Genomic DNA, 22,718 nt, shown 5'->3' on the forward strand with positions numbered 1-22,718 from the left:
GGGGTGAAATCTCTCCAGATTACCTCAACAAATTGACAACTAGAATGTCAAAGGTCTGCAAGGCTGTAATGGCTTGAAATGGAAGATTCTTTGACAAAAGCCAAGTTTGAAGGACACAATTATTATTTCAATTACAAATCATTATTTATAACCTTGTCAACATCTTGACTATATTTCCTATTCATTTTGGAACTCATTTCATGTATATTTTCATGGAAAACAAGGACATTTCTAAGTGACCCCAAACTTTTGAACGGTATTGTATTTGAGATTCTTCAAAGTAGCCACCCTTTGCTTGGTTGACAGCTTTGAACACTTTTGGTATTCTCTCAACCAGCTTCATGAGGTAGTCACCTGGAATGCATTTCAGTTAACAAGTGTGCCTTGTTAAAAGTTAATTTGTGGATTTTTTTTCCTTATTACGTTTGAGCCAACCAGTTGTATTGTGACAAGGTAAGGAAGACAGTCCTATTTGGCAAAAGACCAAGTCCATATTATGGCAAGAACAGCTCAAATAAGCAAAGAGAAACAACAGTCCATCTTTACTTTAAAGGGAGCAATTTGGGAGCAATTTCCAAACGCCTGAAGGTACCACGATCATCTATACAAAAAATAGTAAGCAATTATAAACACCATGGGACCACGTAATCGTCATACCACTCAGGAAGGAGAGATTAACATACTTTGCTGCGAGAAGTGCAAATCAATCCCAGAACAACAGCAAAGGACCTTGTGAAGATGCTGGAGGAAACCGCTACAAAAGTAGCTATATCCACAGCAAAAACGAGTCCTATGTGGTCATAACCTGACAGGCCGCTCAACAAGGAAGAAGCCACTGCTCCAAAACCGCCATAAAAAAAGCCAGACTACGGTTTGCAACTGCACATGGAGACAAAGATCGTAGTCTAATGAAACAAAAATAGAACTGTTTGGCCATAATGACCATCGTTATGTTTGGAGGAAAAAGTGGGAGGCTTGCAAGCCGAAAACACCATCCCAACCGTGAAGCATGGGGGTGGCAGCATCATGTTGTCGGGGTGCTTTTCTGCAGGAGTGGCTGGTGCACTTCACAAAATAGATGGCATCATGAGACAGTCAAATTATGTGGATATATTGAAGCAGCATCTCACGACATCAGTCAGGAAGTTAAAGCTTCCAAAGTTGTGGAAAAATTGATTAAGGACAACAAAGTCAAGGTATTGGAGTGGCCATCACAAAGCCCGGACCTCAATCCCATAGAATATCTGAAACTGAACTGAAAAGCATGTGGAAAAAGTGTGTGCGAGCATAGAGGCCTACAAACCTGACTCAGTTACACCAGCTCTGTCAGGGGGAGTGGGCCAAAATTCACCCAACTTATTGTGGGAAGCTTGTGGAAGGCTACCCGAAACGTTTGACCCAAGTTAAACAATTTAAAGGCAACGCTACCAAATACTAATTGAGTGTATGTAAACTTCTGACCCACTGGGAATGTGATGAAAGAAATAAAAGTTGAAATAAATCATTCTCTCTGCTATTATCATGACATTTCACATTCTTAAAATAAAGTGGTGATCCAAACAGACCTTAGACATGGAATTGTTACAAGGATTAAATGTCAGGAATTGTGAAAAACTGAGTTTTTAAATGAATTTTGCTAAGGTGTATGTAAACTTCTGACTCATTTATATAAATATATATATACTGTATATCTCAGCTGGATTTACCGTGTATGAGCTGGACTGTTTGGACTTACCTGTTGCCGTTTGGACCTGGACCTACCGAAAACCCGATTTGTGTACCGAACCCTGCTATCCTTGACCTCGCCTGCGGCCTGGGAGGACCAGACACACAGGTACTGTCCTGTTCGAAGGAACTCTCATTCTGGGGTGATTTTGGTGATGGTCTCCTGCTTAATTTGTGACTCTCCTAACCTTGAAGAGGTTTGTCACAGGATGTAGTCCAATGTCTATACTAGCACACAACTTAGAGGTGTGGATACTGGAACACAGTCTAATACTGTCTTTATCCACCTGGAACAGTCTAATACTATCTCCATCTTATCTGCCTGGAACACGGTCTAATACTGTCTTTATCCACCTGGAACAGTCTAATACTATCTCCATCTTATCTGCCTGGAACACGGTCTAATACTGTCTCCATCTACCTGGAACACGGTCTAATACTGTCTGCATCTTACCTGCCTGGAACATGGTCTAATACTGTCTGCATCTTATCTGCCTGGAACACGGTCTAATACTGTCTCCATCTACCTGGAACACGGTCTAATACTGTCTCCATCTACCTGGAACACGGTCTAATACTGTCTGCATCTACCTGGAACACGGTCTAATACTGTCTGCATCTACCTGGAACACGGTCTAATACTGTTTCCATCTACCTGGAACACGGTCTAATACTGTCTGCATCTTACCTACCTGGAACACGGTCTAATACTGTCTGCATCTTACCTGCCTGGAACATGGTCTAATACTGTCTGCATCTTATCTGCCTGGAACACGGTCTAATACTGTCTCCATCTACCTGGAACACGGTCTAATACTGTCTCCATCTACCTGGAACACGGTCTAATACTGTTTGCATCTTACCTGCCTGGAACATGGTCTAATACTGTCTGCATCTTATCTGCCTGGAACACTGTCTAATACTGTCTCCATCTACCTGGAACATGGTCTAATACTATATTCATGTTATCTGCCTGGAACACGGTCTAATACTGTCTGCATCACATCTACCTGGAACACTGTCTAATACTGTCTCATTTACGAAGTAACAAAGTAATCCACTATATAGGGAATGGGGCCATTTGGGACGCAACCCATGGCTGTTCCCTCATTAATCACCTGGAATCACCTGTCTCCCCTACTGCAGAACAGAGCCGCTCTGCCCTCGCAGGCCAGAGCCTATACTCACAGAATAATCAGGCCCAAACTCACGGGACGTTTCAAATGAGATTTCTCTTTTGATTCTCCGGCTCTCCTGCAGAGTTCCTCTATGGTATTTATCACCAGGTATTACCGCCTTATAGGGCAACATCCCATCTGGGATCATACAGCTTGTTTTCTCAATTCACTTAACCCATTGTTTTAGTGGGTAGATTCATCTATGAGGGAGTGATTTGGTTGGGGACTGCGTTGTTAAGTTGTGGGTATATCTGAGTTCTGTTAGATACATTTAAGACTGTACTGTATATAGGTTACATTGACAAGAGATTTAAGTGAGCATTACTGAGCACATTATTCAATATTCATTATTATCCTCTTACATAATACATCGTATTTTATGTATTCTATGTATTCTATGGATTGTATTATTATTATTCCTTGACTTAGACTGTCCAGGTGAATCCAGGTGAAAGCTATGATCCCTAATTGATGTCACCTGTTAATTCCACTTCAATCAGTGTAGATGAAAGGGAGGAGACATGTTAAATAAGGATTTTGAAGCCTTGAGACAATTGAGACATGGATTGTCTATGTGTACCATTCAGAGGGTGAATGGGCAAGACAACATATTTAAGTTCCCTTTGAACGGGGTATGATAGCAGGTGTCATGCTCACCGGTTTGTGTCAAGAACTGCAACGCTGCTGGGTTTTTCACGATCAAAAGTTTCCTGTGTGTCAAGAATGGTCCACCACACAGAAGAAATCCAGCCATCTTTTGGAAGCATTGGAGTCAACATGGCCCAGCATCCCTGTGGAACGCTTTCGACACCTTGTAGAGTCCATGCCCCAACGAATTGAGGCCGTTCTGAGAGTAAAAGGGGGGTGGGGGTGGGAGGGGGGGGGGTACAACTAAATATATTAGGAAACTGTTCTTAATGTTTTATACACTCAGTGTACAACAATGTCTATACTTTTTACATGGTTTGTAAGGTTCACAAGCAATGTTCCCTCTAAGCTGTGCGCCTGCGCGCTGTAGCCACGAGACTTCCGCTCAGAAGAAATATCAGCCCATGGAGAGAAGCATGAGATTGAACTTCACTCAACCTTCTAGAGCAGTGGTCACCAGCTGGTCGATCACGATCCACTGGCCAATATTTCTTTACATTTTATTCGTCTTTGGCAAAGAGCTGCTGTTTTTATGAGTGAGTTCATGTTTAACTTCTTACTCAGCCTTGTCAACACTTTGTATTCAAGACTTTTATAAGCCATAAAATGTGCATTCTTCTTATTTCCACTCAGCGCTACAACAAGCACTGCAGCAGTAATGAATGAGTAGGAACGTGTATCTATAGGCTTGTGTTGTTATTATAAGCAGCTTGGGTCTTTTTTAATATCAAGGAATATTCATGTGTTCATAGGAGTAACAACACGAATTTGTGCATGAGGCAGAAATAATGCGGTGCGACTCGAGTTTCACCATCAGCTGGAAACCGTGTCCCTTTTTGGTCAGTGTCCGTGGAGGAAAGGGAGAGCGGAGGGATGTTGAGGCGGACCCTTAGCCTGAGACTGACCATCAGCCCAATAAAATAAAAAGCCATTTTTAAAAATGTATGCTCACTCAGCTGTGCCTCACAAGTAATACAACAATGGATTTATTACTGGTATGATCATGCAACCTACCTCAAATATTTTAATATAATTTAAAAAGATGGCCTGAACAGCAATGCATTGGCAGGGCAATTCAAGCAAAGCCAATATGTCATTATAATGTTTTGGGCCTGTAGCCTACTGCACAAACCTCATTGCTACAGTACTGTTTGTAATTGGTTAATGTTGCAAAGGTGTACGTTATTTTAAAGCCATTTTAATACACAACATCTGAGCTGTAGATCTCGGCTTGCATTTTGACTCAGAAAGTGATCTTGACTCAGAAAAGGTTGGTGACCACTGTTATAGAGTTTTCCCTGTTAACACTATCAACCTTTCCTTTTACTGTGGGAATTGTAATCAAATCAACGCAATATTAGCCACTTTCATTGCAACATACCAAAACAACAAAACTAACTGCAAGACACTTTCTTGTAGGCAGAACACATCAGAGTAGGATTCTATTGCGTTAACATGCAGGACTCAGCCCGTACTCTACACAGACCGGCGCGTTGACATGCAGGACTCAGCCCGTACTCTACACAGACCGGCGCGTTGACATGCAGGACTCAGCCCGTACTCTACACAGACCGGCGCGTTGACATGCAGGACTCAGCCCGTACTCGACACAGACCGGTGCGTTGACATGCAGGACTCAGCCCGTACTCGACACAGACCGGTGCGTTGACATGCAGGACTCAGCCCGTACTCTACACAGACCGGCGCGTTGACATGCAGGACTCAGACCGGTGCTTTGACATGCAGGACTCAGACCATACTCTACACAGACCAGTGAGCCATAACAAGTCAGATCTGCAGGAGGTCTATATGCAAATAGACCATTGCCATATATGGAACTGGACTGTGTTTACAGCATTAACGGTCGTGAGTAGATGTGGTTGTTTTGGAATCAAAGCGAAAGCTGAATGTAGCCACGTGTGCACATTTTGTTCATATCCTTTACTAGTTAGTATGTTATTAACCCAGTTATAGATCATTAGTCATCAGCAATGGGGGAGTGATTATTAGTTAGTGAGTTATTAGTCCAGTTATAGATCATTAGTCATCAGCAATGGGGGAGTGATTACTAGTTAGTGAGTTATTAGCCCAGTTATAGATCATTAGTAGTCGGCAATGGGGGAGTGATTACTAGTTAGTGAGTTATTAGCCCAGTTATAGATCATTAGTCATCAGCAATGGGGGAGTGATTACTAGTTAGTGAGTTATTAGCCCAGTTATAGATCATTAGTCATCAGCAATGGGGGAGTGATTACTAGTTAGTGAGTTATTAGCCCAATTATAGATCATTAGTCATCAGCAATGGGGGAGTGATTACTAGTTAGTGAGTTATTAGCCCATTTTATAGATCATTAGTCAACAGCAATGGGGGAGTGATTACTAGTTAGTGAGTTATTAGTCCAGTTATAGATCATTAGTCATCAGCAATGGGGGAGTGATTACTAGTTAGTGAGTTATTAGCCCAGTTATAGATTATTAGTTGTCAACAATAGGGGAGTGATTGCTTCCTACAAGAGCACAAAATGTCTACATTTCTAGACATCTTTGAAGAGCACTTTTTACAAATTTCTTAAAGGGGCAGTGTTGTATTATGAGACCGGCTTGAATAATCTAAGTAGCCAATAGGCAGGTGGTAGCATAATGTGTCTGATTCTCTGTAATAATGGTATGGGAATAATAATAATGCATTTTATTTTGTAAAGTGGTTTCTTGCATCAAACAACAACATTCTCAGTCACCTTTTTTTGAAGGACAAGTGGATGAACGGGTTAATGTCAAGCCGTACATGTCTTTTTCAAAAGTCATGGAATGTAGTAACTACATTGAACACCACACATTGGCTGCTATTGTAGGCTGAATGATAGAACATCTATTTCCATGTTAAAATGTTATGGGATGCATTTTCCGCCATTGTTTTTATGGTAGGCCACTCCCTGGTAGGCCTATATTATGATCAAATAGCCACAGTAACCTACTTGGCCTCTGTTAAAACTGTAATTTAAAGTGGGTACACCCTCAGTGTTCACAATAAACACGCGTTGGAAGTTGCACAGGGCTTACCCAAAATCTGAGGTGAAAATGTACCTTAAGCTGTTTCCAGAATATGCCCCAAATTCAAGTATTGAATCTATTGGGATAGGTATAAACCCATTTTTTAAACAAGTTTAATTGAGTACAGGCTTAACTGAACGACAACATAGATTAAATGCAATATATAATTTTATTGAATAGTTTGGGGTAGGCCTCATCTTTGAGGAATGCTCCTCGGAGCCAAATGCTGATTACCGGTTGCTCTATGCTGGACAGCTGGCATCAAAAACCCCAGCTGGGAGAATGGGCTTCCGATGACTGGTGGTGGTGGAAGGTCATTGGAAGACTGTTGCTGCAAAACAACAAGCAAGACAAGGGTTGACTTGACAAACTCTCCTAGATTCATTCCCATTGGTTGGAGGAACGGAAAGTGATTATTGCACGAGTGCGCCCATTCAGCAAGCGTGGTGGAACGTCTCTAGTGTGCCACGCTCATAGGCTGAAGGTAATAGGTGAATGACATTCCTCACACTTGTTAATAGAAAAGTACCAGCGGAGACGTGAAGCTATGCTGATGAGGTAATATTACGATACTACCCTATACTATACCTGCTATGTTGATGAGGTATCATTTATAAATACTACCCTATACTATACCTGCTATGTTGATGAGGTATCATTATAAATGCTACCCTATACTATACCTGCTATGTTGATGAGGTATCATTATAAATACTACCCTATACTATACCTGCTATGTTGATGAGGTATCATTATAAATACTACCCTATACTATACCTGCTATGCTGATGCGGTATCATTATAAATACTACCCTATACTATACCTGCTATGCTGATGAGGTATCATTATAAATACTACCCTATACTATACCTGCTATGCTGATGCGGTATCATTATAAATACTACCCTATACTATACCTGCTATGTTGATGAGGTATCATTATAAATACTACCCTATACTATACCTGCTATGTTGATGAGGTATCATTATAAATACTACCCTATACTATACCTGCTATGTTGATGAGGTATCATTATAAATACTACCCTATACTATACCTGCTATGTTGATGAGGTATCATTATAAATACTACCCTATACTATACCTGCTATGTTGATGCGGTATCATTATAAATACTACCCTATACTATACCTGCTATGTTGATGAGGTATCATTATAAATACTACCCTATAGATACCTGCTATGCCTGTGAAAGGAAGTGAAGTGAATTATATTGTGCTTACTAGATAAATGTGAAAGTGACCAGCCTTAGTGTTTTGAACTTGTGTAAACCATATTATTCCCAAAGACTCTTGTTTCGGCCTTTGGTAGGCAACCCGCTATGCAAACTCAATTTCCAATGGCTAGTGTAGCAAGCCTAAACAAGCCCAGAAGCTGTATGTATATACTGTAAGATTGATGTCCACTGATACCTGCACACAGGCTATGGTTGAGTCTCAAATGGCACCCTATTCACAATGCAGTGCACTACTTTTTACCAGGGCCCATAGGTAGTGCACTATATATTGAATAGGGTGCCATTTGGGATACATCCTATGGGAAGCCTCTGGGAACAAGAGCACTAGTATACGCAGGGGAATTAGCATAGAGGAATATGCTACAAGAAGAATCACAGAGAAAGATAAATGAGTTAGCGCCTACTGAAGAACACAAAAATGAAAAGCCTACGCCAGGGAATAGAATCAAATTGTATTCACCTTGAACCAGCGGTGTGTTCAGTCTAATTTTATCCCACGTGGAGAAGCCAATGTCACCACCACGGCATTTGACATTAGAGGTGGATTACAATATGTAATGTATGTGTCTCCAAGCCCAGATGCTCTTGTCCAAAACTTCTAGCTCTGATCTGAGCTACTGTTGTCAGCTCCATAAAGTCCATTTATTCTCCTTTTATTCAATTAAGTTTGTTGTTTTGCATAATTTAAATATGATTTACAGAGGGGGGAAGGATAATTCAAAACGAATCATAGGCATTCAATGTAATTATGATTCTTTATAAGGGTTAAATATGGCACGTCATTATAATTGATCTGATATCCAGTAGGTAATATGTCACCCTAAGTGATATACAGCTACACTGAAAAGATAAATGCAACATGTAAAGTGTTGGTCCCATGTTTATTGAGCTGAAATAAAAAGTTCCAGAAATGTTCCATCTGCACAAAAAGCTTATTTCTCTCAAATGTTTATGTGCACAAATGTGTTTATATTCCCTGTTAGTGACCATTTCTCCTTTGCCACAATAATCCAACTGCCTGAAAGGTATGGCACACCAAGAAGCTGATTAAACAGCATGATCATTGCACAGGTGCACCTTGTGCTGGGGACAATAAAAGGCCACTCTAAAATGTGGAGTTTTTGTCACACAGCAAAATGCCACAGATGTCTCACGTTTTGAGGGAGCGTGCTATTGGCATGCTGACTGCAGCAATGTTCACCAGAGCTGTTGCCAGATAATTTAATGTTGATTTCTCTACCATAAGCTCCGTTGTTTTAGAGAATTTGGGAGTACACCCAACCGGCCTCACAACCACAGACCTCGTGTAACCACGCCAGCTCAGGACCTCCACACACGGCTTTTTCATTTTGCGGGATCGATTGTCTGAGATCAGCCACCTGGACAGCTGAGGAAACTGTGGCTTTGCACGACCAAATCATTTTTTACACAAACTGTCAGAAACCGTCTCAGGGAAGCTCATCTGCGTGCTCGTTGTCCTCACCAGGGTCTTGACCTGACTGCAGTTTGGCATCGTAACCGACTTCAGTGTGCAAATGCTCACCTTCGATGGCCACTGGCATGTTGGAACTGTTTCAACTTTACCGGGCAGATGGCATTGTGTGGGCGAGCGGTTTGCTGATGTCAAAGTTGTCGTGCCATTCATCCTCCGCCACCATGTTTCAGCATGATAATGCACGGCTCCATATCGCAAGGATCTGAAGACCACAACTGGAAGCTGAAAATGTCCCTTCTTCCATGGCCTGCATACTCACCAGACATGCCACACATTGAGCATGTTTGGGATGCTTTGAATTAGCGATGTGACAAATGGACAATTTTGCTTAACGTTTAAACTAAAAAAAAAAAAAAAAATTGTTTTTCCGTGTCAATTTACAGTGCAGAATAATGGTCATATTACGTATGTATGAACCCCAGGGACTTGTAATGAAGTTAAATCTACTGTAACACTTTACAGACATACAACACAGCTACGGTAACATGTTGATATCAACTATTAATAACTTTTCAGAAAATTCTAAAAAAGTGCCTTTTCAGGTCTTTACATGTTCGGTATGGTTTCCCTGACTACAGTTAACTGATTGATTGAGCTGCTGTGTTGTTGTTCATGCTGTTTTTATGGTATGGTAACTAGATGTGCTTTCTTTCTACTAAATGTCTTGGTAAGTCACGCTATTTAAAAAGAGAGGAGAGAGTGGTCTGTGTGTAGTTGGCAGGCTGCGAGCAGCAGCTCAAGATTATTTGATTGACAGTTCTGGTTTCCTAGTGATGGACTTCAGAAGCGGCATTCCTTTACAGACAAGTAAAATGTCTGTTCGATTCACCAGAGAAGGTTTTGTGTCGGCATTTAAAAAAAACATAGTGTAGCATACCCTAACATACAGAATAACATGCCGTAGCCTACCCTAACATACAGAATAACATGCCGTAGCCTACCCTAACATACAGAATAACATAGTGTAGCATACCCTAACATACAGAATAACATAGTGTAGCATACCCTAACATATAGAATAACATGCCGTAGCCTACCCTAACATACAGAATAACATGCCGTAGCCTACCCTAACATACAGAATAACATGCCGTAGCCTACCCTAACATACAGAATAACATAGTGTAGCATACCCTAACATACAGAATAACATGCCGTAGCCTACCCTAACATACAGAATAACATAGTGTAGCATACCCTAACATACAGAATAACATAGTGTAGCATACCCTAACATATAGAATAACATGCCGTAGCCTACCCTAACATACAGAATAACATGCCGTAGCCTACCCTAACATACAGAATAACATGCCGTAGCCTACCCTAACATACAGAATAACATAGTGTAGCATACCCTAACATACAGAATAACATGCCGTAGCCTACCCTAACATACAGAATAACATGCCGTAGCCTACCCTAACATACAGAATAACATGCCGTAGCCTACCCTAACATACAGGATAACATGCCGTAGCCTACCCTAACATACAGGATAACATGCCGTAGCCGAGGCGCTTTCAAGGAGCCATGTTCCATTATGTCTGAAAAGCATAATCGATACAGGCTACCAGTAGCCTACTGTCATTTCATGAGGCAAAAATGCTTGCAAAACTGTCTCGAAGACATTAGTGCCATGAACAGGCTAGGATATTCTACAGGCAACAGACCGAAGACTGAGCACACACTGGCATCATTAGGAAGAGACTGAGCAGCCAGGCCAGTGTGAGGGAGAGAGAGGCGGAGCAGCCAGGCCAGTGTGAGGGAGAGAGAGGCGGAGCAGCCAGGCCAGTGTGAGGGAGGGAGGGAGGGAGGGAGGGAGGGAGAGGCGGAGCAGCCTGGCCAGCGTGAGGGAGGGAGGGAGAGGCGGCGCAGCCAGGCCAGCGTGAGGGAGGGAGGGAGGGAGGGAGAGGCGGAGCAGCCAGGCCAGCGTGAGGGAGGGAGGGAGAGGCGGAGCAGCCAGGCCAGCGTGAGGGAGGGAGGGAGGGAGAGGCGGAGCAGCCAGGCCAGCGTGAGGGAGGGAGGGAGGGAGAGGCGGAGCAGCCAGGCCAGCGTGAGGGAGGGAGGGAGAGGCGGAGCAGCCAGGCCAGCGTGAGGGAGGGAGGGAGAGGCGGAGCAGCCAGGCCAGCGTGAGGGAGGGAGGGAGAGGCGGAGCAGCCAGGCCAGCGTGAGGGAGGGAGGGAGGGAGGGAGAGGCGGAGCAGCCAGGCCAGCGTGAGGGAGGGAGGGAGAGGCGGAGCAGCCAGGCCAGCGTGAGGGAGGTAGGGAGAGGCGGAGCAGCCAGGCCAGCGTGAGGGAGGGAGGGAGAGGCAGAGCAGCCAGGCCAGCGTGAGGGAGGGAGGGAGAGGCGGAGCAGCCAGGCAAGCGTGAGGGAGGGAGAGGCGGAGCTTCCAGGCCAGCGTGAGGGAGGGAGGGAGGGAGGGAGAGGCGGAGCAGCCTGGCCAGCGTGAGGGAGGGAGGGAGAGGCGGCGCAGCCAGGCCAGCGTGAGGGAGGGAGGGAGGGAGGGAGAGGCGGAGCAGCAAGGCCAGCGTGAGGGAGGGAGGGAGAGGCGGAGCAGCCAGGCCAGCGTGAGGGAGGGAGGGAGAGGCGGAGCAGCCAGGCCAGCGTGAGGGAGGGAGGGAGGGAGGGAGGGAGGGAGGGAGGGAGGGAGGGAGAGGCAGAGCAGCCAGGCCAGCGTGAGGGAGGGAGGGAGAGGCGGAGCAGCCAGGCCAGCGTGAGGGAGGGAGGGAGAGGCGGAGCAGCCAGGCCAGCGTGAGGGAGGGAGGGAGGGAGAGGCGGAGCAGCCAGGCCAGCGTGAGGGAGGGAGGGAGAGGCAGAGCAGCCAGGCCAGCGTGAGGGAGGGAGGGAGAGGCGGAGCAGCCAGGCAAGCGTGAGGGAGGGAGAGGCGGAGCTTCCAGGCCAGCGTGAGGGAGAGAGATGGAAAAAGCAGAAGCCTGCTCATATGTTTTGGTAATCTGCATCTCACTATGTCATGTCTTGTCTTGCATGCCTTGCAAATTCACCAAGCCTAAAATTTGCCTCATCCTCTCTGGTTTTATTTGAATTACACAACTTCCCCAGGCATTTATAGCCTATCGGCTAGAACACAGAAAATAATGTTTTGTGATCACTGAACTGTGATTTTAATTAATACATTTTTTATTTAACTAGTCAAGTTAATTAAGAACAAATTCTTATAAACACTTGACAGCCTACTTAAGGATCCCAACTTCATTCAAATGTTTAAACGTTCATACCCCTACTCTGGATCGAAGCGTGTACGACAGAGTGTTCCAGTTCCCACCAATATCCAGCAACTTCACACAGCCATTGAAGAGGAGTGGGGCAACATTCCACAGGCCACAATCAACAGCCTGATCAACTCTAAGTGAAGGAGATGTGTCACGCTGCATGAGGCAAATTGTGGTCACACCAGATACTGACTGGTTTTCTGATCCACACCCCTACTTAAAAAAAAAAAAGGTATCTGTGACCAACAGATGCATATCTGTATTCCCTGTCATGTGAAATCCATAGATTAGGACCTAATGAATTCATTTCAATTGACTGATTTTACTGTAACTCAGTAAAATCTTTGAAATTGTTGCGTGTTGTGTTTTATATTTTTGTTCAGTGTACGAGGTTAGCTCAGCTGATGTATTTTTGAATTCATAAGGATCCCCATTAGCCGACGCCAATGGCGACAGCTAGTCTTGGGTCCGACACATAACAAAAATACATTACAGACAACAGACTTTACAATGTACATACATTAAAAAATGTGTGTGTGTGCTCATCTATTAGTTACACATACATTTCACTAAATACACACAACAAGTAGGTCACAATGATTAAATGTCACCATTTTGGCATATTGAAATGAGACCATTTTGAGAAGACACCACTCGTACTAGGTAGACTGTTGATGTTCCAGTCAATTCTGGACCTTTTTTATATCTTCCTGTAGACAGTTTGACCAGTCATACTTCATCTTTCTCTCCCAGTTAAAAGTCCATTGTGATATTAAAGATGGTGGTGGCAGTCCGCCAACTGCTTTCCTTTTTCTCGACTGTAATAATGTATGAAGCAGCTTGGGCTGTTTGTTCTGCATTCTCCCCTGGTAGAATGGGGATGATGATATGTAGACCAAGCAAAAGAACAGAAACAGCATGATACCTGTTGTGTCTTCAGTCTCAGGACAGGAAACATCAACAGAGATATCAAGAGCTGTGCAATGGCCAACAGTGTTTGACAGAATCCTAATGCCAATAAGTAGTTTAATCATTTTATGCCCTCAGGGGATATATCTTTTCATGTGTATGTCTTATTCATGTTGTTATGTCGATCATACAATAGGACATCAATGGTACAGGTACTTGGAGAAGACTGTGATTTACTTTAAAAGGTCGATTTGCTCGTTAGAACAGAACACAATAACATAAAAGCATTGAAAAGGAGGGAATATTAAAGAGAAAAGGAGAATACCAACCACACAGTTTGTTTCCAGCTCCTCTTCTCTGACTTTTTGTGCCAGAGAAAGTTGCATCATTAGGAGGGCCAATTTGACACAACGAATATAGCCTAGTTTTATTGTGAGTAAACATAGGAGCTGTTGCGTGAGGTTTAGTGGTTTGGTTGCATGCTTGAAAATTCATTCTCTTTTGTCTTTTATACTGAGATGAAAAGCCAACTTCCTGGTTCTTCTCTTGGGTTGTGGGAATTGGTGTGGAGTTCAGATTCACTTGTGCGTTCCAAAATAGACGGAAGAAGCGCATTGGAGAGATGATTTGGGATACATTATGCATCCCAAATAGCACCCTATTCCCTATATAGTGTCACATAGGGCTCTGATCAAAAGTAGTGCACTATATAGGGAATAGGGTGCCATTTGGGACGATTCCACAGTGTAGTGTAGGGAGATCTTCCTCAAGGAACAAGTGAGTTAGTCCAGGAAAAGCAGTTGATTATTAATTAGAGTCATGGAGAGAGAGAGAGCCCTGGAGCCTTGTCTTCACATGAAGACAAATATATACATGGGATACTTCAGGATTGCTCATGTGTTTGAAAACACCATCATCAAACCCAATAAAACACTGAGTAAAGGAAGGCACTCTTTCTTTAATGAGCGTGTGATTCACATGTAGGACTAGTAGGGGATAATGTTATTAACTTGAACAGAACTCTATGACCAGGTACTGAGGTACTGTTCCCATCCCTGACCAGGTACTGTTCCCATCCCTGACCAGGTACTGTTCCCATCCCTGACCAGGTACTGTTCCCATCCCTGACCAGGTACTGTTCCCATCCCTGACCAGGTACTGAGGTACTGTTCCCATCCCTGACCAGGTACTGTTCCCATCCCTGACCAGGTACTGTTCCCATCCCTGACCAGGTACTGTTCCCATCCCTGACCAGGTACTGTTCCCATCCCTGACCAGGTACTGAGGTACTGTTCCCATCCCTGACCAGGTACTGTTCCCATCCCTGACCAGGTACTGAGGTACTGTTCCCATCCCTGACCAGGTACTGAGGTACTGTTCCCATCCCTGACCAGGTACTGAGGTACTGTTCACATCCCTGACCAGGTACTGAGGTACTGTTCCCATCCTTGACCAGGTACTGAGGTACTGTTCCCATCCCTGACCAGGTACTGAGGTACTGTTCACATCCCTGACCAGGTACTGAGGTACTGTTCCCATCCCTGACCAGGTACTGAGGTACTGTTCCCATCCTTGACCAGGTACTGAGGTACTGTTCCCATCCCTGACCAGGTACTGAGGTACTGTTCACATCCCTGACCAGGTACTGAGGTACTGTTCACATCCCTGACCAGGTACTGAGGTACTGTTCCCATCCTTGACCAGGTACTGAGGTACTGTTCCCATCCCTGACCAGGTACTGTTCCCATCCCTGACCAGGTACTGAGGTACTGTTCCCATCCCTGACCAGGTACTGTTCCCATCCCTGACCAGGTACTGAGGTACTGTTCCCATCCCTGACCAGATACTGTTCCCATCCCTGACCAGCTACTGAGGTACTGTTCACATCCTCATCCTAGTGGTTTTGCTGTATTTCCCACCTCTGTGGTTTAAAATGGTTTAAACTGTATGTTGCTGTGGGATGAATTGTTGAAATCAGAGTTGTTGAAGTGAGGAACAGATCAAGTTTTTCCTCAACAAATTATCACAATCATTTGCTCTATTTGGAGCCATGCTCTCAATCAGACTACAGTGTCCATGTAGTTTGTATGGCTGTAACAAAGACTGTCGAGTTCAGCTGTGGAGACCTCTCCGATTGTTTTCAGGTGTCCTGAGTTATCATGGGTTGTTAGACTGACACTTCTGCTCTATCTCTGACATCCAGCCTGAGAGCTGTCACGTGTCAAATATTCATTGAAGTTCAACGCCTCTGGGAATCTTATCCAATAACCAACTGTTCATTCTCATCCATAGGTCCACCTTGTGGGACATCTTGTGATCCCAACCCATGTAGGAATGGCGGAGAGTGTGAGGAGAGCTCCGAGAGCGCCGCTGGATATGCTTGTGCTTGTCTGGAGGGATTCACGGGCCTCCGCTGTGACACCCCCGTTAACATCAATTGCCTTTCATACGAATGTCAGCGGGAAAAGGCGTGCTCCTTGGGGGAACATGTGAGAACTCTATTTCTATGTCCCAAATGTCACTCTAAATAGTGCACCGCTTTCGACCAGAGCCCATACAGTCTGGCCCAAGGTATCACACTATAGAGGGAATAAGATGTCATTATGGACGCATCCCATTTCTCCTTCTTCATTCTTCTGAGGCCTCCTCCTCCTCCGCCTCTCAGAGCCTGATTTAATAGGAAATGTCACATGAAAATTAATATCTTAGTCTTTGAAGCAGATCGAGTGTACTTTTGAAGGTGGGAACAACAATGAATATTTCTGCCTTCAATGGGGGGGTTAGCATGGCTTGGGGAAGGAAAGCGTGATGGTGGTGGCTCTGGTTATTTGTGGTGGCTATTTTGATTAGACTGGAATTAACTATTGCATATTTTAAAAGGCAGATTGAAATTGCAGTTATGAAAGGGGCTCTTTTGTTCACGATGGAGGCGTCTGTTGGCCACAGTCCGTTTTCAATTTCAGGCCTTTTATCTATGAAATGTTACAGTGATACAGGACAGGGGTTTTAATCATCAACTGCTGAGTGCCAATAGTTTCTCTATTATGCAAGAGGCGAAGCATAGAGAGAAAAATATATTAAAATGGGCTAATTGTCTTTTTGTGACCTTCACTTGTGACTTCATTATGGAATTTGCCACAAATTTTACAATAACTGATTTGTAATTGGTTTCTCAACCCAATCGAGAATCTTCTGTAAGGCATTCTTAACCAGTTATAACACCTTAATGAGTGATGCAGGATTACGCATAACAACCTTCATAACACAGTCACATTAATGGGAGCCCAGTGTTGATAGCATAGCAGCACTCTTATGTCAACCTGATCTGTTTGACATTGATTTTGCCTCAGTCTCATCTCTATAAGGGACTTCATCTGAATGAAAATGAACTCATCTTTCAACCTGAGAGCCTTGGCGACGAAGCAAATGTTAATATTAGTATCTTCTCTGATTAAGGATCTTGGTTTTATCATCTCTGACTCTTGAGTCAGATATATTATTATTGTCAAGATCATTCCTGATGAGATGTGATGAGAGCTGGAGTACGCTAGTCGAGCTAATGGCCCAGCTGTCTCCATCTATTCTTAGTTTCTCTATGATGGATCGATTTATTTATTTAAGTCTCGAACACCAATTGTTGCCCAATGGGCTTATAAGACACTATTTCTTTACGTACGTGTGCACAAAATACAAAACCAAATGACATTTAACAAATGAAATGCAGAGTTAGTGGCGCTGTAGTCGAAGGCCCCGCATCGCAGTGGCGTCACTACAGACCCGGGTTCGATCCCAGGTTGTTTCACAACTGGTCTTGACCGGGAGTCCCACAGGGTGGTGCACAATTGGCCCAGCGTCGTCCGGGTTAGGAAAGGTTTGGCCGGGGGGGGCTTTACTTGGCTCATTACTCTCTAGCGACTCCTTGTGGCGAGCTGGGTGCCTGCAGGCTGACGACAGTCGTCAGTTGAACAGTATTTCCTCCGATACATTGGTGCAGCTGGCTTACGGGTTAAGAGGGCGTTAAGAAGTGCGGTTTGGTGGGTTATGTTTCCCCCCCATGACTCGACCTTCGCCTCCCGAGCCCGTTGGGGAGTTGCAGCGATGAGACAAGATCAAAATTGAGGAGAAAAAGGGAGTAATTTTTTTTTTTAAATGCATAGTTAGTAGTCATCAGAAAGTACAGCTTTCACCTTGTCACATTAAACAAACGATACACTTCTTCTTCTCTCTGTGTCACTGCAGCTATCCCGTTTCACTCCCTAACGTTGTACTGTTACAGTTCTTTATTCATTTGTTCTGCTAGGGAGAGTGATCTGTCTCCACTAACACTGTCTTGTTCTGCTAGGGAGAGTGATCTGTCTCCACTAACACTGTCTTGTTCTGCTAGGGAGAGTGATCTGTCTCCACTAACACTGTCTTGTTCTGCTAGGGAGAGTGATCTGTCTCTACTAACAATGTCTTGTTCTGCTAGGGAGAGTGATCTGTCTCCACTAACACTGTCTTGTTCTGCTGGGGAGAGTGATCTGTCTCTACTAACACTGTCTTGTTCTGCTGGGGAGAGTGATCTGTCTCCAATAACACTGTCTTGTTCTGCTGGGGAGAGTGATCTGTCTCCAATAACACTGTCTTGTTCTGCTAGGGAGAGTGATCTGTCTCCACTAACACTGTCTTGTTCTGCTGGGGAGAGTGATCTGTCTCCACTAATACTGTCTTTACCTTTAATCTAAGTGTGTTTTCTCAAGCTGACTTCAGGCCTGATTTTTTTTCATCATGTGTGTGCAAACGTGTGTGTTTGTTTTACATGTGTTTGTGTGTGTGTGTGTGTCTGCAGACCTCTCCTGAGTGTGCGGCCTCAGTCTGGCAGTGTTCAGATGGCACCACAGGCCCACAGTGCAGGAGGCAGCGAGGCCCGTGCAGCCCTTCGCCCTGCCACAACAACGCCAGCTGTGTAGTCCAGGGAGAGGACTACGTCTGCAGGTGAGACATGGAAGTATATTCAGGATGCAGGTGAGATACATGGCAGTATATTCAGGATGTAGGTGAGACACATGGCAGTATATTCAGGATGTAGGTGAAACACATGGCAGTATATTCACGATGTAGGTGAGACACATGGCAGTATATTCAGGATGTGGTTGAGACACATGGCAGTATATTCAGGATGTAGGTGAGACACATGGCAGTATATTCAGGATGTGGTTGAGACACATGGCAGTATATTCAGGATGTAGGTGAGCCACATGGCAGTATATTCAGGATGTAGGTGAAACATGGGAGTATATTCAGGATGTAGGTGAGCCACATGGCAGTATATTCAGGATGTAGGTGAAACATGGCAGTATATTCAGGATGTAGGTGAGACACATGGCAGTATATTCAGGATGTAGGTGAGACACATGGCACTATATTCAGGATGTAGGTGAGACACATAGCAGTATATTTAGGATGTCGGTGAGACACATGGCAGTATATTCAGGATGTGGTTGACACATGGCAGTATATTCAGGATGTAGATGAGACACATGGCAGTATATTCAGGATGTGGTTGAGACAGATGGCAGTATATTCAGGATGTGGTTGAGACACATGGCAGTATATTCAGGATGTAGTTGAGACACATGGCAGTATATTCAGGATGTGCTTGAGACACATGGCAGTATATTCAGGATGTAGTTGAGACACATGGCAGTATATTCAGGATGTAGGTGAAACACATGGCAGTATATTCAGGATGTAGGTGAGATACATGGCAGTATATTCAGGATATGGTTGAGACATGGCAGTATATTCAGGATGTAGGTGAGACACATGGCAGTATATTCAGGATGTGGTTGAGACACATGGCAGTATATTCAGGGTGTGGTTGAGACACATGGCAGTATATTCAGGATGTGGTTGAGACATGGCAGTATATTCAGGATGTAGGTGAGACACATGACAGTATATTCAGGATGTAGGTGAGACACATGGCAGTATATTCAGGATGTAGGTGAGACACATGACAGTATATTCAGGATGTAGGTGAGACACATGGCAGTATATTCAGGATGTGGTTGAGACACATGGCAGTATATTCAGGATGTGGTTGAGACACATGGCAGTATATTCAGGATGTCGGTGAGACACATGGCAGTATATTCAGGATGTCGGTGAGACACATGACAGTATATTCAGGATGTAGGTGAGAAACATGACAGTATATTCAGGATGTAGGTGAGACACATGGCAGTATATTCAGGATGTAGGTGAGACACATGGCAGTATATTCAGGATGTGGTTGAGACACATGGCAGTATATTCAGGATGTCGGTGAGACACATGGCAGTATATTCAGGATGTCGGTGAGACACATGACAGTATATTCAGGATGTAGGTGAGAAACATGACAGTATATTCAGGATGTAGGTGAGACACATGGCAGTATATTCAGGATGTAGGTGAGACACATGGCAGTATATTCAGGATGTAGGTGAGACATGGCAGTATATTCAGGATGTAGGTGAGACACATGACAGTATATTCAGGATGTAGGTGAGACACATGGCAGTATATTCAGGATGTGGTTGAGACACATGGCAGTATATTCAGGATGTAGGTGAGACATGGCAGTATATTCAGGATGTAGTTGAGACACATGGCAGTATATTCAGGATGTAGTTGAGACACATGGCAGTATATTCAGGATGTAGTTGAGACACATGGCAGTATATTCAGGATGTGGTTGAGACATGGTAGTATATTCAGGTTGTGGTTGAGACACATGGCAGTATATTCAGGATGTAGTTGAGACACATGGCAGTATATTCAGGATGTAGTTGAGACACATGGCAGTATATTCAGGATGTAGTTGAGACACATGGCAGTATATTCAGGATGTGGTTGAGACACATGGCAGTATATTCAGGATGTGGTTGAGACATGGCAGTATATTCAGGTTGTGGTTGAGACATGGCAGGGATGAAGGTGATAAAAAAAAAACTTGAACCTTTAACAAGGCAAGTCAGTTAAGAATACGTTGTTATTTACAATGACGGCCTACCCCGGCTATACCCGGACGACGTGTTCCAGTGACCTACGCATCCTGATGGCCCAGTGTGTTAGTTAGAGTAAGGGGCTTAGATAGAAACACCAGGGTTGGAGCATGGGGCTTAGCTAGCAACACCAGGATTAGAGTAAGGGGCTTAGATATCAACACCAGGGTTAGAGCATGGGGCTTAGCTCGCAACACCAGGGTTAGAGCACGGGGCTTAGCTAGCAACACCAGGGTTCGAGCAAGGGGCTTAGCTAGCAACACCAGGTTTGTGGCAGGTAGTCTAGTGGTTTAGAGTGTTGGGCCGATAACCGAAAGGTTGCTGGTTCGAATTCCCAAGTTGACTAGGTGAAACATCTGCCAATGTGCCCTTGAGCAAGGCACGTAACCCTAATTGCTCCTGTAAATCGTTCCGCTAAGTGACTAAATGTAAATGTACTGTGTTACTGTGAATGTTGGTGCCTAGTTAAATAAGGGTAAAAAATAATAAAGGTCCTAGATAAAAGCGTCTGCTATGCTGTTGCTTCTATATTCTTCTAATAAGCTCAGGACAGGAAGCATCTTTAATAATAGCTCATTATTTTCCTTGATATACTTCAGATGAGGGCTGGGATTTGCCAGGGACCTCACGATACGATATTATCACAATACTTAGGTGCTGATAGGTGCGATTCTCACAACTCACAATTCTATGTGTATTGCGATTCAAATTTGATATTGCTATTTAATGTTCCAAACATATTGCTCACCATAGTTCTGCTGCAGAGGTATTTAAAAAACATTTAAAAAATATGTAAATGTTATTTAACTAGGCAAGTCAGTTAAGAACAAATTCTTATTTACAATGACGGCCTACCCCGGCCTAACCCTAACCTGGACGTCCGGGTCGTGATACAGCCTGGAATTGAACCAGGGTCTGTAGTGACGCCTCTAGCACTGAGATGCAGTGTTTTAGACAGCTGGGCATGAAAATAAAAGTGCTGAAAACATGTTGGCTCAGTATTTATAGCTGCAATATGTAACTTTTTGGATGACCCGACCAAATTCACATAGAAATATGCTTTATAGATATGTTGTTCTCATTGAAAGCAAGTCTAAAAAGCAGTATATCTGTTCTATGTGTGCTATTTCTATGTTTCCCGTTCAAAAGTTTCGTTTTTGCGTCTTTCACTTTCCGTTTTGTACACTAGCTTCAAACAGCTGAAAATCCAATATTTTTGATTATGGAAAATATATTTCACAGCGGTTTAGATTGTACAATGATTCTCTACACAATGACTGGTTGTTTTGTCACATGAACTGAAATTGGACGGACTTTTAGAATTTTTGCAACCAGGAAATGGCGGAGTGATTTCAGCATATTGTACCTTTACCAATAAAACGGAGAACAAGCTATAGGATTAAAAATACCGGAGTTTGGGAGCAGGTACAGCTGCTAGCGGTTTATTTGGAGTCAAATATCGATATAATATTGTCCAAAAATAAGATCACCATATTTAACTGTAACGATTCCCCCCCATCACTACCTCAGATCTGTGTAATGATATTAGTTGGTTATTAACATTTCTTTAAAGAATGTATACATTTTCTCCCTTTTAAACTGCTCTCTGGTGATCATGACAGAGTGATGGCAACGTATAATATTTTATAGGTACTTACCATTTAGGATGGGGGATTTTCAGGCCCTGTTCTAGAGCTATTGTTTCGGCTGTCTCAGGCAATAGTACTCAGAGGATATGAAGAGTAAAGTTCAGGCCAGTCAACACATTCAAATGTATTCTCTTCTCTGAGTCAGGTGGACATAGAGGTGGACATAGAGGTGGACATAGAGGTGGACATAGAGGTGGACATAGAGGTGGACATAGAGGTGGACATAGAGGTGGACAAAGAGGTGGAAAAGGTAAATCGGAACCATTTCAACATTTTAATTCAACATTTTTGAGCAACCTCTTTTTTGGAGAAAGGTATATTAGTATTGAATGAGAGTGAACTGATGACGTATGGGAGTTGAATGAGCCAATGACACAGTGTCATGGGTGAGTGGTTCTCTAGTGGGAGAGCAAGGGAGGGCAGTGGCCAGATAAATGGGTAACGGTCTCACTGGACCCACAGCTCTGTGTGTGTGTGTGTCACATGGGACCAACTGGTAATAACAATGGGAACATGGTGCAGCCTGACCCATGACATTATTTC

General features: G+C 43.8%; 1 protein-coding gene across 1 annotated transcript in view; it reads left to right on the plus strand.

Annotated features, from left to right (window-relative positions):
- eys (eyes shut homolog) overlaps positions 1-22,718 on the plus strand; it is a 171,646-nt gene that overhangs the window by 20,375 nt on the left and 128,553 nt on the right. The window contains exons 4-5 of the mRNA XM_031813047.1: positions 15,791-15,987; positions 18,327-18,472. Coding sequence (XP_031668907.1) covers positions 15,791-15,987; positions 18,327-18,472 — 343 coding nt within the window. The remainder of the gene's footprint in view (positions 1-15,790; positions 15,988-18,326; positions 18,473-22,718) is intronic.

Source organism: Oncorhynchus kisutch, unplaced genomic scaffold, assembly GCF_002021735.2.
Source record: "Oncorhynchus kisutch isolate 150728-3 unplaced genomic scaffold, Okis_V2 Okis04b-Okis11a_hom, whole genome shotgun sequence".
NCBI classification, from domain to species: domain Eukaryota; kingdom Metazoa; phylum Chordata; class Actinopteri; order Salmoniformes; family Salmonidae; genus Oncorhynchus; species Oncorhynchus kisutch.